General features: G+C 48.5%; 2 protein-coding genes across 2 annotated transcripts; one reads left to right on the top strand and one right to left on the bottom strand.

Moving 5' to 3' along the window:
- The first annotated feature begins 1,057 nt into the window (after positions 1–1,057).
- LOC132460181 (uncharacterized) lies at positions 1,058–13,225 on the top strand. Its single transcript, XM_060055245.1, has 3 exons — positions 1,058–1,813; positions 5,970–7,942; positions 13,216–13,225. Exons 2-3 carry the CDS (start codon positions 6,027–6,029, stop codon positions 13,223–13,225), a joined length of 1,926 nt encoding a protein of 641 aa, XP_059911228.1. The 5' UTR covers positions 1,058–1,813; positions 5,970–6,026.
- A 642-nt stretch (positions 13,226–13,867) lies between these two features.
- LOC132467046 (uncharacterized) lies at positions 13,868–16,883 on the bottom strand. The gene is made up of 4 exons (XM_060064104.1): positions 16,842–16,883; positions 15,836–15,977; positions 15,661–15,733; positions 13,868–15,565 (listed from the first exon to the last, which is right to left on the bottom strand). Exons 1-4 carry the CDS (start codon positions 16,849–16,851, stop codon positions 14,123–14,125), a joined length of 1,668 nt encoding a protein of 555 aa, XP_059920087.1. The 5' UTR covers positions 16,852–16,883; the 3' UTR covers positions 13,868–14,122.
- Positions 16,884–20,984: the final 4,101 nt, after the last annotated feature.

Raw genomic sequence — 20,984 nt, 5'->3', positions numbered from 1 at the left:
GTTGTTGTTGTTATGGTTTGGTGTTGGTTTTGTTGTGTATCATCTGCTGCCAGTATTGTTGGTATTGTCTGCTCGCGATGTAAGGCCGGGGTGGATGCCACCCCCTAGGTGGGGTGTGTATGGCATACCCATGTCTGAAGCATGGGTAGCGTTTCTCCCACGTGGTTTCCCCATACACCAGGTCCAGCGAGTTGTTTTAGTCCCATGCTCATGGTTGTTTGTTTTTATGGTCATTTGCCTTCTTTCTGTTATTTCTAATGGTGTTATGATGGTAGTCCCGTGCTGGAGTCCTATCCCTCGTACCCCAAATGAGTAAAAGTCGTCTTGCGACGACTTGAGGGGGATATGTTGGGAAAAATAACCTGATGAGCACATCATATGGCAGGCACATTAATATATAGTCGACTCTTGCTCTAAACCCAACGAACACATAACACAAACATGATAATATATAGTCAGGTCAAGGCCGGAGCTGAAGGCCCCATCTCCCAGGCAGGCAGATGGTGGACACTCAGACAATGCACCAGTATCATCTCCAGAACGGGAGAGCCACATTAATTTATCACACAGGAGACACCTCGAAGCTCTCCCTCACTAGAAGGAACACATGCAGATACTAGGGGCCTGAGAGCCACATTTAATTTACCACACAGGAGACACCTCGAAGCTCTCCCCCACTAGAAGGAACACATGCAGATACTAGGGGCCTGAGAGCCACATTTAATTTATCACACAGGAGACATTTTGAGAGCTCTGCCCCGTTAGGAGGAACCAAGAGATACACCTGCCCATACCAGGGCCTCAGAGCCACATTAAATTATCACACACAAGACATTTCAGGGGGGCACTCCCCCGTTTTAATTTATCACACCAGAGACACGAGGAACTCTCCCCGTTACGAAGCTCTCTCAGGGCCTGGGAGCCAAAACACACCGAACCGCACACACCTCAAACGCACACACCTCATCGAGAGGAGGATACAGCATAAGACTGTATCACACAGGAACTCTTCACCTTCTTCTGAAGCAGACCTTCCACGGAGGTGTTGGGCAAAATAACCTGCTGAGCACATCACATGTACATTATAAATATAGCTAACTCCCACCCTAGCTTGAGGAGCACAACACATGGCTGTCACGTTACAATATAGTCCATTTTTAACACATAACACACACATGAGAACATAGTCAGGTGAAGGCCAGAACCAAGGCCCCATCTCTCCTCCCGGCAAATGGTAAACACTCAGACAATGCACCGTTTCATCCTCAGAACGGGAGGGCCACAAGCAGGAGACTCTGTGAGACTCTCCCCCGTCAGGAGGAACACAAGAAGATATACATGCATACACTAGAGCCTGGGAGGCAAGGTCAACCAAAGACACACAGAACCATACACATCTTAAACGCACACACCTCATCGAGAGGAAGATACAGCATAAGAGTGTATCACACAGGAACTCATTCCTTCTTCTGCAGCAGACCTTCCACGGAGGCGAAGCTCTGGACGAACCATCAGCGCTGATTAGGGACTTAGACATATTCGATTTCTCACGCTTTATGACTCTGTATAACCGTTGCCACTTTACTTAATAAATCCAAGGTCCTCGTGCCGATAGACTTTATTACCTCTCCGTCTCATTTTATCTGGTCCAGTAGCTAGACAGACCGTTTTTCCCAACAATTTGGTGACCTCCGACGTGAATTTTTTCTGAATTGAACACGCAACTGGGAAACGAGAGACGGAGAGCGGCACGACCTCGGGACCCCGGAGCACCGGACCGGTTCCTGCAGTCTCACCTCGGGCCCAACAAAAGGTAGGCAGAACCTGTTGATAAAATCCAAACTCTGCATAGTTATATAGGAACCACATTAGGAGGTGAGACTGTGAGAGCGGTTCGCTACGGGATATCTCGTGGGGACGAATAGAGCTCCATCCCAGCATTCCCCCATAAACCCGATTGACCCTGAACGCGTGACACATCGAATATCGGCTCGTTGCATGGTGAAAGAATACCCTCGAGACCATAGGGCCTATAAGAATCGGGCATAGTGATACAAGACTACCGATGGCCAAGTTATTGATGTGTAAAGAGGGTTAGAGTCCCCACCAGTGTATCAAGAGGGTTCGAGTCCCCACCTGTGTAAAGAGGGTTCGAGTCCCCACCTGTGTAAAGAGGGTTAGAGTCCCCACCTGTGTAAAGAGGGTTAGAGTCCCCACCAGTGTATCAAGAGGGTTCGAGTCCCCACCTGTGTAAAGAGGGTTCGAGTCCCCACCTGTGTAAAGAGGGTTCGAGTCCCCACCTGTGTAAAGAGGGTTCGAGTCCCCACCTGTGTAAAGAGGGTTCGAGTCCCCACCTGTGTAAAGAGGGTTAGAGTCCCCACCAATGTATTAAGGGGGTTGGAGTCCCCCAGAGTGGGGTTAGAGTCCCCACCTGTGTAAAGAGGGTTAGAGTCCCCACCTGTGTAAAGAGGGTTAGAGTCCCCACCTGTGTAAAGAGGGTTAGAGTCCCCACCAGAGTGGGGTTAGAGTCCCCACCTGTGTAAAGAGGGTTTGAGTCCCCACCTGTGTAAAGAGGGTTAGAGTCCCCACCTGTGTATTAAGGGGGTTGGAGTCCCCCAGAGGGGGTTAGAGTCCCCTTCTTTGTCTGTATATTAAATAATTCTATGTGGTAAGCTATATATTCATTGCATATGCGGGGACTGACGGACAGACACCTGAACTGACGCAGACTAGGGATAGCAGAGACCTCTCACCCCCACCTTCACGACCAGAGAGCAAGTGCGTGTGTATGGAGTCGAGAACGAGAGTCAGCGTGGGTGGAAGAATAGGAGAGCATGGGTGAGAGCGAGACAGAGAGACAGTGTGTGTATGCACGAGTGAGGGAGAGGTTGAGACGGAGAGACTATGTGTGTGTGTGTGTGTGTGTGAGAGGCCCAGAGAAAAAAAAAAAAAAAAAAAAAGAGAACAAGCGTATCTGTGAGCCGGCTAAATATAGAAATAAATCATTCAATGATAACCCGGGTGTGTGTGTGCAGCGTTCCCTTGTTTTGTTATGCTCAACGCTATGTGTGCAGCGCTTGCTTGCTTTGTTGTGCTCAACGCTATTTTGCAGTGTCTGTTGATATGTTTCTGTGTGCATCTGCGAGAGACTGAACGAAAGGTCTGTTGATGTGTGTCTGTGTGCGTCTGCGTGAAAGAGAGGATCTGTGAGTGAGTCAGTGAGTGTATGCGTGGTCCGCTCTATCGTCGCCCGTTAAAACGGGTAAAGGAAAGAATGGACAGATTGATAATAATGAATAATGTCTCTCTGACGTATTGCTTCGGTCTATGGCTTAACCTGCGGACCTAGATAAATTGACAAGGATAAATAACTTTTTTACTGCGTTGCTTCAATCTACTGTTTGACCCGTTAAAACCAGACCTAGATAAGTCGACAAAGATAAAGGATATATCTTTTACTGTGTTTCTTTAAAATTACTACTGGACCTGTCGCATAGATAAACTACGATACTAAACAACATCTCTTTGTCGCGTTGGTTGGCGATTTAGCCTGTTGAAACAGATTAATCAATAAAGATAGATAACGATTATTGGCTATGAGGAATATCTGGATGTATTGAATAACGTCTCTAGGCCCCGTTGTTGTTTTTGCTTCCTTCCCCCCCTGTTTTTTTTCCTCCTTTTCTCCTCCTCCAAGTTGCCCCCTAGCCTCTCATCCGCTCTCGTGTGTTAGACAGGTCACACAGAGTTATAGCACCACAGCCGCCATTTTTTGAGTTCTCTCACTAAGTCCCAAGCCACACCTCCCCCTCCGCCAAAACTGGACCACCCCGACTCTGCCCTTCCCCAACTACAGCGCCCCCTACTGGACCACTCCGACTCTGCCCTTCCCCAACTACAGCGCCCCCTACTGGACCACTCCGACTCTGCCCTTCCCCAACTACAGCGCCCCCTACTGGACCACTCCGACTCTGCCCTTCCCCAACTACAGCGCCCTCTACTGGACCACTCCGACTCTGCCCTTCCCCAACTACAGCGCCCCCTACTGGACCACTCCGACTCTGCCCTTCCCCAACTACAGCGCCCCCTACTGGACCACTCCGACTCTGCCCTTCCCCAACTACAGCGCCCCCTACTGGACCACTCCGACTCTGCCCTTCCCCAACTACAGCGCCCCCTACTGGACCACTCCGACTCTGCCCTTCCCCAACTACAGCGCCCCCTACTGGACCACTCCGACTCTGCCCTTCCCCAACTACAGCGCCCCCTACTGGACCACTCCGACTCTGCCCTTCCCCAACTACAGCGCCCCCTACTGGACCACTCCGACTCTGCCCTTCCCCAACTACAGCGCCCCCTACTGGACCACTCCGACTCTGCCCTTCCCCAACTACAGCGCCCCCTACTGGACGGCATCAATACCAACCCAACCCCGACTCTAGGACACCCCCTGCTCGAAGAATTATCCCAGTTACTAATAAAGCTAAAAAGACAGACCTCCCCGCATCCGGCCTTCAGTGTAAAGGCGTCCACAACCCCGACCACCCCATACCAGGCGGTTGTCAGAAGAAGCGGCGAACGCGCCCACTATGTCGGACGAGCGACGAAGAGCCCCCGGAGAGGATTGGCAAGACGAACACCAGAGAAGCCAAGACAGAGAGCGATTCTCAGCCTCCCGGCCCACTGACAGCCACTCACCCCCACCCTCCCCGGAGAGGGCTCACCTACCCATGGCATCCAACCCAAAATTGTTCTGTCCCCTGGAATCGACAACACCAGTTCAGTCCCAGCCAAAAGCCCCCGCCTCATACACCCTACATTCCCCATTAATGACCCCCTCCCAGTTCAGCCCTGACCCAGATCACTTAAGGGACCCCCGTACCAATAAGAGCGAGCCCCGCCGCCCCCGGCCAGGTATACAAGAGGCTGTTATGGCACCTCTATTGATAGATGCGGAGGGAAGAGCGGCATACACACCATGGAGCCACCGGGACATGACCACCCTAGTCGCCCGCTTGCCAACGCTCACGGCAGGAGCCTCGGCCTGGATCAGAAGATTTGAAACTGAGACGTCTGGCGATCTCCTGACCCTGGGAGACATACGAGCCATCATCGGCAGGGCACACGGTGCCAGACGAATCATTGAACTGGAGACACTGACCAAGACTGAGGCCCTACCTGAGAACACCCCCTTCGACGCCTACCGAAACCTCTTCTGGAAGAGTCTCAGGGCGCTCTTCCCAGCCAACGCAGGCAGAATGGGAATCTCCGGCCTGACCATCAAACCTGAAGAATCTATCTTTCAGTACATAGAAAGGGCAGAAGGATTGTGGACGGATAATAATGACTGTCCCCCACACAGTAGCAAACTGGCGACACAGACATTCCAGCGGGCAATAATACAGGGACTGCCACCCACGGTCCAGAGGAGACTGAGGACAGTGGTGGCACTGCACTCCGAGCCATGGACGGAATGGGTGGATCACCTTGATCACCACCACCGACTCGAGAAAGACAAACGACTTGAAAAGGATGATGATTACGAGGAATTGAAGAAGCAACTCGTGAGGATGCAGATCAAGGAGCTAGCCGAAAAATCCCAGCTGCACAAAAAGACCAAGGACGACAAGGGACCCAGGTGGTGAACCTGGGAACGGGAGCCCCAATGGTGGACGGGCTCGTAAACCAGACCCCGATTCGTTTCATGGTCGACACCGGAGCCACAGTATCCACCATCGGGGACCTGAACCATGAAATCCCACCCCTCTCCACTCGAACCCTGACTCTCGCCTCCCGAGCCTTGTACACACAGGTCACCTCCCTCCCGAACCCCGCGGATCCCGACCCCGTCCTCGTCAATCCCGGGGATTGGGTCTGGGTCAGGGTCCACAAGAGACAATGCCTTCAGCCACGGTGGGAAGGCCCCTATAAGGTACTTCTGGCCACCCCCTTCTCTGTCTCCCTTTCAGGAAGGAGCGGCGCCCGCTGGCACCATCTGTCTACCACCCGCAAGGCCGACAACCCGCATGACCGCACCCTGGCTACCGTTCAACGCGACCTCGCACGGCTGCACCATGAGACCACCACTGACGCCACAGGAGGCCCGGACCAATAGACGTTGCATCATCGGCATGGTAGGAATAACCGGGGCCATGATGGGTTTCTTCATCCTGTGGGGAATGGACTTCCATACAGCCATCCCGGGGAGGTCCTCCACCATCACGCCCCCGTCTACGACGATACAACCCTCATCGGGACCCCCAACCCAGGGTCCACACCGCCGCAAGAGACAGACACCCCTGCAAGCCGCCAAGTCCCCCGGCGACCCCTGCCTCAACAAATACGGTGGGCTATCCCTAACCTATACTTATGGTTCCAGCGCCGCCTATACCTTCCTCCTATGCGACGTCGTTCCGTGCGTAGGCGGACCCGCAGCCTGGGAGAAGTACGATGCATACATCTGCGATGCTCCCAAGGGCTCCTTCACGGGAGTCCAGGGCAACGGGGTAATGACGTCCCCGGACAACAGCCAGAGCTGGTGTCGAGGATGGGGAAATGTACTATGGATGACGGGGAGGCACCAGGGGTACTATGTGACTAACCGCTCTCAGACTCTCCCCAGGCCGGTCGTAACGGCCGCACTACAGGCGAACGGCTTCCTCTCGGGAGGCAACGGCAGAATCACCCTTACCCTCAGGAACATTACCAGCAACCCGTACCAAGGCTGGGGCAAACCCACGCTAGGGTCGACCCGGGCGTGCGGGGTAAATACGGACTCTGCCTATCTCGTGTTCGGGGTATCCCAGTCCGGCCCGGACACGACGGCGTTGTTGAAAATAAATTTCAGAAAGGCCCCCACCACACCCACCGCACCAGCCTCCAGGGCCAACGCGACAACTCCTAAACCCCCGGTCCGACCCATAATGACTCGCGACGGCCCGGTTACGATTTTTGATTTAGATTCCGTGGGGCGGCTCCCCACCCACGATTCCATCGCGCTCGCGACCGGCTACGCAGACGATAATGCATGGCTTAGCTGGATTGCTGCTACTGTCCGATTCCAGGGGCTGTCCGACTGCGTAGCCTGTGCGTCAGCTCGCCCCCATCTAATCTCGACCCCAGTACTGTTCGACTTTACCAGTGACCCCATCGGTTCTCACTGCATGTTAGCTCTGTTTGTTACCCCCAAACCGGCCGGCTGCGGCCTCCTTAGCTCTCTGTTTCCGCCCGGCCTTAACGACTCGATTCCCCCGGTGTACTCCCCTGGGGAGTACACCCACTCTTGCATCACCAGGGTCGGTGCGGTAAATGTTGGGGCGGTACCACCGTCGTGGTGCCACTCCATCACGAACGTTACGCTTTGGCCCAACATGACCGAACCGGGCCTGGGACGCCAAGACCTATTCTGGTCCTGTGACAAATTCACCCTTAGACTTACACTCCCGGCACAATGGTCCGGAACCTGCATTATAGTGCGCCTACTTATGCCCGTCACGCTCTTTACCCGGGGTTCGACCGGGCCCGACCAAACTACCTCTCGACACCGCCGCGACACCGCTCTCACCGACCACTTTGACCTAACCAAGAACACCCCCACGTACATGGATAGCATAGGCATTCCCCGGGGCGTTCCAAACCAGTTTAAGTTAGCAGACCAGATAGCCGCGGGTTTCGAGAACATACCCCTTATCTCTGCCATAATTCCAATCACCCCCAACAAAAACGTAGATCGCATTAATTACATTCACTACAACGTCCAGCGCCTATCCAACCTGACTCGCGACGCGGTAGAAGGCTTGGCCTCACAACTGGCCGCCACCTCTCTAATGGCGTATCAAAACCGTCTAGCCCTGGACATGTTGTTGGCCGAGAAAGGGGGGGTCTGTTCGATGTTTGGGGCTCAATGCTGCACCTTCATTCCCAACAACACGGCCCCTGACGGGTCGGTGACAAGGGCCCTGGCCGGCCTTCGAGCTCTTTCCGTCCAGATGGCAGAGGACTCTGGGATCGACAACCCCATGGAGAAATGGATGACGGACATGTTCGGCAAGTGGAAAGGCCTTCTCATGGCCGTCCTGTCATCCCTGGCTTGCTTTGTCGGGATTGTGGTCTGCTGCGGGTGTTGCTGCATCCCCTGTGCCCGCACCCTCTGCTCACGCCTCATCACCACGGCCCTCGAGAAGGAGAAACAACAGCCCCCTCCCTACTCCGAAGCAGCCCCCCTCATGCCCCTTCTGGATTGCCTGGACGAGCTTCCCCTGGACGACCAGATGGTGCCTGACAAATTTGACTGTGAGTATGGCCTCCCTCGCCCTGCAACCCCTGACTTTGAGTACGAGTTCCCCTACACACTCCCAACCCCCACCATCGACTGTGTCCCCGCCGAGCCGGACGCCTACCCGTGAGTGCTAGTGGCCTCTCCAGGTGCACGGCCCCGGCGTCCTGTTTCCACCACCGTATGCTGAAACCCCACCACCACACCCCCCTTCCCATACCCCCGCCTGTGACGTGCTAGTAACCTCTCCAGGTGGGCTGCCCCATTCCCGTCCCCGCCAACGGCACCACCCCCCCTCCCACCTGATGCGCCCACGTCGCCCGGACCAGGGATCTGCGTTCCGGTACCAGGGGCTGCGGCCCGTTCCCTTAAGGCTTGAGGGCGCCCCTGGCTGTATTCGCTTCTGTACGCTTCACTGTTTTTAGCCGCTCCCATATCTATGCCCGCGTCTACGCAACCGACGCCGGGAACATAAATGTTGTTGTGTATATCGCTGTCCCACTAGATGGAGCTCGGGGATACACACGGGCGAGATTCCAGGGGCCTTGATTGCCCGGTTATCAGCTGAGGTCCTGAGCGCAGTTGAATAAAAGGGTTTAACGCTCAGGTGGCGCCTTGCGACCACCTGCCCATGATGACGCTCAGGACTATTCCGTGGTTTCAGTTGTTCCCGTGCCCCGGGCCTGCCCCGAATACCCCGTGCGTGTGATTGCTTATTGTTACACGACCAGCTAACTCCTCCTCACATCCTTAGTGTTTGGTCATCTGGGGATGGGTTGAGGGGGATTGCCATTCGTTATCTACCTCATATCTTTCTATTATTATTAATATTATTTAGGGACACGTTTCATGGTTGCATTTCTTTCCGGTGATTGTTATTGTGTAGTATTTGTGTGATTGTTGCATTTTTGTTTATTGTTTACTGTTTGTTTTATTGTTGCATTTCGTTGTTATTCTTAGGGTTTGTTATTGGGTAGTATTTGTGTGATTGTTGCATTTTTTGTTTATTGTTTACTGTTTGTTTTATTGTTGCATTTCGTTGTTCTTATTAGGGTTTGGTGTTAGTTTTGTTGTTGGTTGTTGTTGTTGTTTTTGGGTATCGTTTGACATTTGTTTTTGTTTTTTTTGTTATTGTTAGGGTTTGGTGTTAGTTTTGTTGTTGGTTGTTGTTGTTGTTTTTGGGTATCGTTTGATATTTGTTTTTTGTATTATTGTATGCTTGTGGTATGTTTGTTTTTTGTGTATTACCTGCTGCCACTTTACTTGGTATTGTCTGTTCGTGATGTAAGGCCGGGGTGGATGCCACCCCCTAGGTGGGGTGTGTATGGCACACCCATGTTTGAAGCATGGGTGGCGTTTCTCCCACGTGGTTCCCCATACACCCGGTCCAGCGACTTATTTTAGTCCCATGCTCATGGTTGTTTGTTTTTATGATCATTTTGCCTTCTTTCTGTTGTTTTTAAAAAGTGTTATGATGGTAGTCCCGCGCTGAAGTCCTATCCCTCGTACCCCTGAGTAAAAGTCGTCTTGCGACGACTTGAGGGGGATATGTTGGGCAAAATAACCTGCTGAGCACATCACATGTACATTATAAATATAGCTAACTCCCACCCTAGCTTGAGGAGCACAACACATGGCTGTCACGTTACAATATAGTCCATTTTTAACACATAACACACACATGAGAACATAGTCAGGTGAAGGCCAGAACCAAGGCCCCATCTCTCCTCCCGGCAAATGGTAAACACTCAGACAATGCACCGTTTCATCCTCAGAACGGGAGGGCCACAAGCAGGAGACTCTGTGAGACTCTCCCCCGTCAGGAGGAACACAAGAAGATATACATGCATACACTAGAGCCTGGGAGGCAAGGTCAACCAAAGACACACAGAACCATACACATCTTAAACGCACACACCTCATCGAGAGGAAGATACAGCATAAGAGTGTATCACACAGGAACTCATTCCTTCTTCTGCAGCAGACCTTCCACGGAGGCGAAGCTCTGGACGAACCATCAGCGCTGATTAGGGACTTAGACATATTCGATTTCTCACGCTTTATGACTCTGTATAACCGTTGCCACTTTACTTAATAAATCCAAGGTCCTCGTGCCGATAGACTTTATTACCTCTCCGTCTCATTTTATCTGGTCCAGTAGCTAGACAGACCGTTTTTCCCAACAGAGGCGAAGCTCCAGACGAACCATCAGCGCTGATTAGGGACTTAGACATATTCGATTTCTCACGCTTTATGACTCTGTATAACCGTTGCCACTTTACTTAATAAATCCAAGGTCCTCGTGCCGATAGACTTTATTACCTCTCCGTCTCATTTTATCTGGTCCAGTAGCTAGACAGACCGTTTTTCCCAACACCAGAGAGTGTGACGAAGTCACGAGAGCGACATGGCAACCATGCTGGTAACAGCCATAGCAGCGCCGCAGCCAACATATTCCACTTCTTCAACATGCCAGCTAATAATAGTAATGTTATCGATGTCCTCCATTGTTGTTATGTGGGTTCTGTCCATGTGTGGGTTGCGTAGGTGTTGTTTGCGTCGCGTACAAAAATACGTCACGGCCCTTTCGCGCAGCCGACCCCGCCCAGGAGGTACTATTTGCGGTGGAAAACGACCCGTGCTGCTACCGTGTCGAGTCATGTCGAGTCGTGTCGAGTCGAGCTACATGTGCGGTGGAAAAGCGGCATAAGTGTACACCTACACACATATGTCACAAAAGGTGTAGCAATTTTTTGCACATGGCTGTTGACTGACTTGATGTAAACCAGTAAGAGTGTAAGGGGTTAAACTTCTTGCCATTATGCCTTAGCTTAGCTAATAGTGGGGCTGTTCTCGCTTCTTCATCGACCTGTAACACCTAGACCTGATAGCCACCTCCCTATCAATGATGTTGGACACTGGTAGAAAAAAACATAATGAATGCATGTACTGTGGATTGTTCATTCTAGCAAAGGGACACTTGTATGTTGCCGTTAGTTAGTTGACACTGACAAACGCTAACATCAGAATAATAAAATGAAATGTCTGAGCTGACGCCAAACTGACGTTAACATGCCAACCTACCTAGCGTAAGCTAGACACTCACCTTCGTATTCGTAGATATATTTCTCGGAAAAATAAACTGTATCCCTTGGCCAGTTTGGAGCAGGCTGTAATGGAATGTTGTTCGGTGAGTCTGTGAACGTCAGAAAACGTGATTTTGGATACATTTATCAGGGATGTAGTGAAAGTGAACTGCCGGTCCTTCATCGGTTCGCCAGAGTGATGAGTTATTCACCGGATGCCACAGTGCACAATGATCACCAAAAGCGGAAGTAATACGTATCAGCGTGATAATCCCCCATTGTGAGCACTGTGGCAAACATTCAATAAGAAACATATAGGTTCAATTGGTGTTACGTATTTTAAGCACATAAGCTGCCCCCACATAGCCACTAGGAAGCAGGACGAACACACAAGCTGCATTACCCTCACATAGCCATTAGGAAGCAGGATCGAACACACAAGCTGCATTACCGTCCCTCACGTAGCCACTAGGAAGCAGGATCGAACACATAAGCTCCAATAACTACTCCAGCCTAGAGCTGGGACGACTAGTCAACTTAAAAAATTCGTCGACATGAATAATTTGCGTTGACGCGTCGCCTCCCCCCCCCCCCCCCCCCCCCCAGTCCAGTTGTGGCGGTAAATATGCACCAGAACGTTAGTCGCCAATCGTTTAAATCATAAGAATGGCGGCGGCAAGCAGTAGCGGGAGCACAGAGGCTCCAACAGCAAAAAAAACACGGCTGAGGTGTTCAAAAGTGTGGGCATTTTTCACTCTCAACGCTCCCAACAAGGCTGTTGTTTGCAGACTATGCAAATTTACTTTAGCGTACCACAGCAGTAGGGGAGAGTGAGGTAATGTGAGACACTTTTTACATTTGCTTCCCTCTAGGCGAGCTAAAATAATATATCAGTAAAATTAACACATTTCCCATTAATTCAGGATGTTTCTTTGTAATGGAAATTATCAGAATGTCTTCAGGACAAATGGCAGTGAAAATATGATTGTTTTACTTTTTATGGTCTTGTGTCTCACTTTACTAGCCTGGTTCTACCAGACTCTCGTACTTCACTTCATTTCATTTCATTTGTACAGAGAGTCTGGACCTAATCAATTGACAAACGTTAACTCACTTGAAGGCGGGTGTCTGTTGAAGTTTAAAATGATTGGATCTGCCCAGTGCCACTCTGGATCTGCCATAACCAATCGCTAACGTTTGGTTGTGACGTATGTCATGCGCCGGGAATCACGCGCAGGTTGTACACAAACCAAACACCTTGCGCGTCTGCACGAAAATGTCCGTCAACGACAGCTGCAGGTTTTGTTCGTCGAATTTAATTTATCAGGGAAAAATTGCACATTGTAAATCAACTACCGACCTACAACAACAACTCAAACTGGCGTACGACTTTATCGTCATTGTTCTCAGACACGCCCTCTGTTCGCTGATTGGCGGCCACTGTGGCGGCACCAGAAAAACAAATTACATACAGCAGGTCCAGACCTAGTACTGAAGGGAAATTCAAATTGAGCAGAAGTACTTAGGCGGGCGGAGCCAGGCTATCACTTTACCCCAGCTTAGGGGTAAACTGAGACAGACCAGAGAAATCAATGGGGTAAAGTGAACCACTTACCTTTTCCACTTTAAAACTACCATAACACGTGTTTTAACGGTAAGAACTCCTGACAACCACACGTGAGTGCATGCACCCCTGATGGCTACTCTTGTACAGCCAATCAGAGTGAGAGTCTGGGGATAATTGAGTTGATGGTACCCAGCGGCGCAAAAAGCAGAGCACAGGAGTGGCGATGCAGATGATGTTCAGACAAACATTTCAGTTTGAAGATTATTATTTCAATTGTGTGGGTTCAGGTACCTGTAAGTATCTATAATGCTGTTTTGCGTAGTCATGCTATGTTCAGTTTATGTTGTTATCAGTCGTTGATGCTTTAAATGCGTTATTGCGGGTGCATATTTAATTGATGCCGCCTTGTGTCGGAGATTAATCGAGATTTAAAACACTTAGACTAATTTAAGAGAGAGAGTGTAAAAGAAGTCGAGGGGTCCGGAGCAAGAATTGACAAAAGACTTTATCGTGCAGAAAAACAACAACGACAAAAGCCTGAGTGGATCTATAGAGTCACTGCTTGAAATTCGGTCCCAGCCTTACTTTATACACATACAGGAATTTCTTTGCTACAATGGAGGTTCCCTTTGTCCCAATGGGGTTTCCGCCCAGTCAATCTTCGTCTCAGCGTGTTATCAACCGTGCCCTGGTCTGAGGTCCGCATGGATTAACCTTGTTAGCCAAGATGACCCAAGGCTGAAAGGCGGAGGTCAACATGACTTGACCCCTCAGTTCCCTGGACATTCCTGTGCTCCAAATGTTCTGAACCCAGACTCTGCAAGCACCATGTGCTTTCCACCATTTAAAATATAAAGCCTATTAATAATCATGGTTTACCATAGAATATACTCACTAATTTCTACCACACTTGCGGTTATATTATAAACATGGACATAATCTATGCTAGTTAACAAATTACATGGTTAACTATAACATGTGCTGTTTAGCAGTTGGAATGTGATGGGATGTGTTAGTAATGTAGGAAGCAGTGTCACAAAATCAAATCAACATAATATAATTCAACATTTTTAAACATTCAAATGATGGATAGAACCAGTTAGGTTAGAACACAGAACCAGCAAGAACAGCCTCTGACTCTGAACACAGGACTAGACACCTGGATTTGAACATAATACAAAAATATAACAAGGCCTACTCTACATCCCAGCCCTGAAGATTACAGGGAAAGGTGAAGAGTTGCTCTCTCCTTGTGGTTCCTCCAGGCCTATTAGGTTGAGGCAGCTTCTTCACCACATCACCTTTAGGGACATGTGCCACATCTTTATCTTTGATGGCAAATGTCGGTCTCTCCCATTTTTTGTGTCCCTGGATCCTTCTGAGGAATTGAGTGAGTATTTCCTCACCCTCAACTTTCTCCACCATGCCAACATAACGGAGACTCCTATGTTTGGTTGCAAAGTTAACGATGACAAAGTCACCCACGGACAGATGTGTGTTTCCGGGATCACTCTCATCCTCAGAGCTCTCTATGTCATCTTCAAGTGGGACAGGTAAATCGCCATCCTCAGAGCTGCTGTCTATGATGATTTTCTTTTTGGGTGCTTTCTTTTTTGGTTTCCCCTTTTCTTTGCTGTTTTGTTTTTTCCCTGCCAGTTTCTGTTGTCTTTCTTCATAAGCCTTTTCAATGATCTTTTTCTCCGGAGTATCAGTGAGGATGGCTGTCTTAACACGCTTCCTTTTTGTTTGTGCTCTTGGGGGACATTTGGGAAGTGGCAAGATTTCAGAAGGAGAGATATATCCAGGATCTCTGGCATTTCGTGGCATTTCCAATGCAGCTGGTGAGGCACATGCATGTGATGACACAGGTCCATCATCTCCCGACGGACGTGCATTGCCATCAGTGAGAGGTTCATCTGCAGAAGGTGGTTCATCTGCAGGGGGTGGATTGTCAGAAGCAGATGGACCAGGCATGGGTGCAGGCTGAGGCTCGGGATTTGGCCGGTCTGACACCATGGACGGTGCAAAGGCTTCCTCACGGAAAATGTCACGATTAAATGGGAAAATCCCAGTGGACTTGAACCCTGAGGTGATGTTCCTTGGTGTCACTGCTGTCAAGAAGGCCTCATTTACCAGTCCTGGAATTTGGTATATTGAGACCGTTTTGCCAGGGTTGTCACGCATCAACCCATCAAGTGCTCTGCTGTAGAATGTCTTGAACGGCCCATACACTGTCACATCAAGAGGCTGCAGCCGATGTGATGTGTGAGGTGGAAGGGTGAGGAGCACAATGCCATTGCTCTTGGCCTTTTCAACGGCTTTCAGGGAGATGTGCGCCCTCAGGTTGTCCAGGACTAGCAGCATGGGGTGTTCTGGAGTGCACTTTGTGTGGATTATTAAGTGGTCCAGGAACTCAGGCCAGGTGTCCTCGTTCATCCACCCTGTTCGGGTGGAGGTACCTTTGGCTCCTGGAGGGGCTCCAATCAGGAAGCCATCCTTGAATCTCACCCTGGGGAAGATGAACATTGGAGGTATGCTATTCCCCGCTGCATTCACTGCACATATCACAGTGACAAGTTCTCCCCTTTCAGCCAATGTTATGGATCCAACTTGTTTCTTGCCTCTCTCTGCCACCACCTAAATCAAATAGAATGTTTAGAAGCCCGGAGCTGCACGCCTTCATCATAGTGAGTGTTAGTCCGGTGCTCTGTAGTGTATCATGTGTAGCTTACCTGCCGTGGCTTTTGAACAGTAGATACCCCCGTTTCATCCACATTAAAAATCATATGTGGCAGGAATCTGTGCCTGTTAAATAAGAGAGGCAAGGGAAGACCCATATCAAAATCAAAGCCAAATCTTACAGGTAAAGCAAATAAACATTTGCAACTAAAGAATTAATTCTGTCACCTGTCCATCACTGTTGCCAGGTTATCAAAGAACTCCCCCACTGTAGTTCTGTTGAAGGCCGTAGCCCTTCCAAGGGACGTTGCCTCTGGGGTCCGTACAGATAGTTGGCGACGCGCTAAAAAGTTGCCAAACCAATCCTCTCCTAAAGAGTAGAGAATTAATTATTATAAGATTTAGCTTTGTGGCAAGATCAGTTGGCCAAAGTTAACCCACAGAATCATGTGATCTCTTAAACACCCTAGCCTACCTGCACACTGCTTCTTGGTCCAATTGTCAGGGACACTGACAAGGTTTTTCTGAGCAAATTCAAATGCCAGTTCACGGCACTTGTTTGGAGCAAGGCCATGAAACTGGGCAGCCAGTTGTTTAAGGTGGTTTGCCAGCTCCTCCTCCATCTCATCACTCAACACTCTCTTTGCCTCGGCTACGGCACCCCAGGCCACTGACTTCACTTCCCCCCTTTTTTTTTTTTTAATGAACCTCATCAGGGTCGATTTATCTATGTTGCTGTCCCTTCCAGCTTGTCTAAGGGACGTTTGCCCTCTTATAACCTCATCTGCTGCTCTCTCCATATCTGCCAGGGGTGTTTGGCCCCAGGAAGTCTTCCTCTGGTACTGCCTCGGCATGATCTCGGTTTTCTACAATGTTTATGACATTAAAAATAAAACATATGCAATGTAATATTACAATAAAATATGTTTAAGACTAAACTTAAGTTGTGCTTCATGGTGGGGTAAAGTGAGACAGTGTCTCACTTTACCCCAAAACACTAGTCTCACTTTACCCCACAGTCACCATTTTAACAAAAAACCCATCTCTTAGCAATTCAGGCTAATCTTTAGCTAGTTTCAATCACATGGTTTTATATGTTGGAAATTCATCAACATGTATGATATAAGTTTTTCTACCTGAATCAATTTGCTTTGACACAACAGTTGATTAAGTTCACAGCAAGAAAATTTACTTTTACATGCTAAAAACACATTTCTGTAAATAAAATACTCACCACAGCACATGCACCAACTTCTCCTTCTTGGCAATGGGGGAAAGGGAGGGGCTTGAAAAAATGACCACAAATGTGTTGCGTTGCCTAGCTACAAGGGATGTCTCACATTACCCGGTGTCTCACATTACCTCACTCTCCCCTACTACGGCAATGCACAAGCATTTAAAAAGAAAACACCCTGGAGCTCTGGTTTAGGATGGCAGCAAACCACCGTAAGTTCTGTTGATTTTCCCCCTTCCCCGCCCTGGAATGTTCGTTTATCGCAATTGTATCGCGTTTGTCGCAGTAGTAAACCAAAGATAAAAGTTTGTTTGTTTATTAATATTCGAATATATTCGAATATTTATTAATAATATTTGGACCATTAAATGCCTTCAATCCTTTATATGGTATAAAACTCGGCCAAAAGCCGAGCTCCGAGGGTTTGTTTACCATCGTTGCTATGGTGACCGGTCTGTGTTCCAACGGTTTATTAGGTATCTAATAAGCTGTCTAATCACTTCATTCACTGCCTCTTCCGTGGTCATTACAATATTATGAATAGACTTTGTCGGGTTCGGATTTTATACTCTGGTGAAAAGAGAACTTTTGTCATGTTATGTAGTTCCAGTCTAGCTGTTGACTGTCCAAATTCCACGATCTAGCAACCAGTTCTAAGTAGTAAGAGAACTTTTGTCATGTTATGTAGTTCTAGTCTAGCTGTTGACTGTCAAAATTCCACGATCTATCAACCAGTTCTAAGTAGTAAACACGCACTACAATTTGACAATTTAAATTACATAAATCCTTTTCGAAGTTGAGCCTCTGAGGTGGCAGTAGTAGTAGTAGTATACTGTGTTATCAAATAGCATAACAACAACAATCATGTGGACTTATGCTATATTTCTGATTTACTGTTGTGAATATTTAGATGCTTTATGCTTTTGTCTTTACAGGAGTAAGCAAAGCAGTATGGAAGATTTTTTTCCACAAAAAGAACCAGGCACCTTGCACACCGCAGGAGGCTGCTGTGTACACAAATAGCATTGTGTCTATGATTGTGAAGGACATGAGGCCCCTTGCTATCGTTGAGGGAGAAGGCTTCCGTGAAATGGTGAACACTTTCCACTCAGGATACACCCTTCCATCCAGGCGCCACTTCACAGATTTGATGGAGAATAAGTACATGTCTACCATGGACAAAGTGAACTATAAAAAAGCAATTCCAAACTGTCACTCACAACAGATGCTTGGACCAATGTGGCCACTGTGGCATATTTAGGTGTCGCATGCCATTTCATAAATGAAAATTGGGAGCTGACCTCGTTTAGCTTGACCACAATGCCGCTTGAGGAGCGCCACACGGCCGAAAATATTGCCTCTTGGGGGGAAAGGGTGGCAGATCAATTTGATTTCTCCCTTCGAGATAATGTCCTGGCGATTGTGCATGATAACGCAGCCAATGTTGTTGCAGCTCTTCGCATCCTAAAGGAGAAACATGGGGTAGCATCACATCATTGTGCTGGCCATACGATTCAGTTGGTGGTAAACCATGCCTTGAAGAAGAACCCCATGATCGACAGGACACTCGATGCTGCACGGTGTCTTGTGAAGCACTTTAAGAAAAGTGAGCTGGCTAGCAGCAAGCTGAAACTAAAACAGAAACAGTGGGGTACTGCTGAGCATACCTTGATCCAGGATGTCTCTGTTCGGTGGAACAGCTCTTATTACATGGCGAGTCGCCTTTTGGAACAGCGGTGGCCAGTGGTCGCAACACTTTCGGACCCAGAAGTCACACTGCGGGGGAAGCAGTACCTGGATCTGAGGAATGACCAGTGGATCTTACTGGAGGAACTGCAGCAGGTGCTCAAGACTTTTGAACAGGCCACTGTTTTTCTCAGTGGAGAGTCCTATGTGACAATATCTGTTTTACCTCCACTGCTTAAGGGTGTACATAAGTCGACAAAGAAAACCACATACGAGTCTGCTGCTGTGAATTCTTTGCAAATTACTGCAGACCAACAGATGCAGGCACGGTGGGAGTCCGAGTCTGCTTTTAAGGAGGATGGACAACATTTGGCCATCATTGCTGCTGCCCTTGAACCCCGCTTTCGTAAGATGAAGTTCCTGTCACCCGATGACGCTCTGAAGGTGCAAGTACAAATTCAGGCTCTGGCAATTGATGTCAAAAGAGCCCAGCAACAACTGGCAAGGATTGAGCAGGGGGTCTCGGCTAGTCCCCAGCAAAAGAACACGTCCAAGTCTTTGCTGGACACTAGGGGTGTGACGAGATCTCGTGCCATGAGATCTGTGATTTATCCAAACTTCTATTTGTCGCCTGTGGGGGCAGTAATGCGCCTTTGCTACATCTAGCCTGCCAGAACTCCGTGAAGGAGAAGGAAAAGAAGAGGAGGAGAAGGAGGGGAAGCATCGAAAGCAGCCATAAGCTGTGTTCGAAATCGTTCCCTATCACGGATAAAGTGTACTATATAGGGTGCTCGCCATTTTGTAGTGGTGTTCGAATTCTCAGTGGTTAATTTCATGCACTATATAGTGCACTTAAAATACCCAAAATTTGAGTGTACATACGATGTAGCCTACATGTTACTCCCGTATACCACAATGCAATGCGGTCGTGTTTTTCCGGAGGAGAAGAAGAGGCTGAATAACCGCGAAAACGAATACATTTAATCAAAGTACATTTTGGGTACTTTGATTTGGTTTTGCACATAACATTGTTTGCACTTGAAAAAAAGAGAATTATTTAATTTCATTTATTTTAATTTAACTTTTATAAATTTTAGTTTTAGTTTCAATTTCATGCATGTACAGAGTTATAATAAAACATTTCAAAATGCATGCGCGACTTGGTTAAATAAAAGTCTGTTGGTCCAGTCATATATTTTGTCATTGTAGTTTTCTTAAAATCTCGTCTCGTCTCGTTCTCGTGTACCCAATATCGTGTCTCGTCTCGTGAGCTGAGTGTATCGTCACACCCCTACTGGACACTCTTCTTGACTCGGACTCTGAGGGGGAGGACAGCACAGAGGGTATTTGCCAGGAGGACAGTGGTGAGGGTGAAACGGTCAGAAATGAGGTTCTTTTGTATTTTGGGGATAATTGCATTTCAAGGGATACTTGCCCACTTCAATGGTGGAAGGAAAATACAGGAAGGTTCCCCAACCTGGCTGTTCTAGCCAAATCCTACTTGTCTGTGCCTGCAACCTCCACTCCATCAGAACGTCTTTTTTCAGATGCTGGAAATATTGTCAAGAAAAAAAGGGCAAGCCTGACGCCGGCTCATGTTGACATGTTAACATTCCTCCACTCCAACTGTCAAATTATATCTTGAATTCCACACACACACACACACACACACACACACACACACACACACACACACACACACACACACACACACACACACACACACACACACACACACACTAGAAGGGAGTAGAAGAGTATTTTTATTTTTGGTATATTCCTCCTCCTGAGTGACTTATTTTGTTCATTTGTTAGCTACTACATATGGCATCAAAATGCACTATTTTGCAGTTTGCACACTTTAAGTGCCGTGTTTGCACAATGTTATTGCACAAAAAAGTGGCATGTTAAAGAAATGTTTAATAAATGTTGATATTTTAACAACAAATGTTTTGATATCCATATTGTGTGAAAAGTTACATTGAAGTAATGTGAAATAATCGGTAACGGAAAAAATAATCGTTAAATTAATTGTAAAATTAGTCGTTAGATTAGTCGACAAATCGAAAAAATAATCGCTAGATTAATCGTTTGAAAAATAATCGTTTGGGACAGCTCTCCTCCAGCCACAGATGGCAGCACCTTTAGACAGGTGAGGAGGGCGGAGCCAATACGTCACACAGGCCACGCCTACTTCATATAGGCCACGCCCACTTGATACAAACCAGCGCGGGAGTGAGATTGGAGGGCAGAGACTTATGCGGCGTTTCCACTACAGGGTGCGGAACGGTTCAGTTCGCAAGAAAACGAGACGAGACGCCTGAAAGGGTACCGGAAAATTCGAGCTACACACCCCCTCCGTTGATTGGTCGACAGAACCGTCACTTCCGGGCAACGTGGGGATAAAAACAAACAGACAGTAGCCTCGAGGTATTATTCTTTTCAATGAACATGTCA

This window comes from Gadus macrocephalus, chromosome 1 (assembly GCF_031168955.1).
Source record: "Gadus macrocephalus chromosome 1, ASM3116895v1".
In the NCBI taxonomy this organism is placed as follows: Eukaryota; Metazoa; Chordata; class Actinopteri; order Gadiformes; family Gadidae; genus Gadus; species Gadus macrocephalus.
This window is presented reverse-complemented; position numbering and strand designations above follow the sequence as displayed.

What these genes read in the sequence shown, in the direction of transcription:
- LOC132460181 (XM_060055245.1), top strand. Translation starts at nt 6,027, where the DNA reads ATGACCGCACCCTGGCTACCGTTCAACGCGACCTCGCACGGCTGCACC.
- LOC132467046 (XM_060064104.1), bottom strand. An exon ending in CTGGCAACAGTGATGGACAG is followed by an intron (nt 15,734 to 15,835) that starts GTGACAGAATTA and finishes CTTATTTAACAG; the next exon opens with GCACAGATTCCTGCCACATA. An exon ending in CTGTTCAAAAGCCACGGCAG is followed by an intron (nt 15,566 to 15,660) that starts GTAAGCTACACA and finishes TATTTGATTTAG; the next exon opens with GTGGTGGCAGAGAGAGGCAA.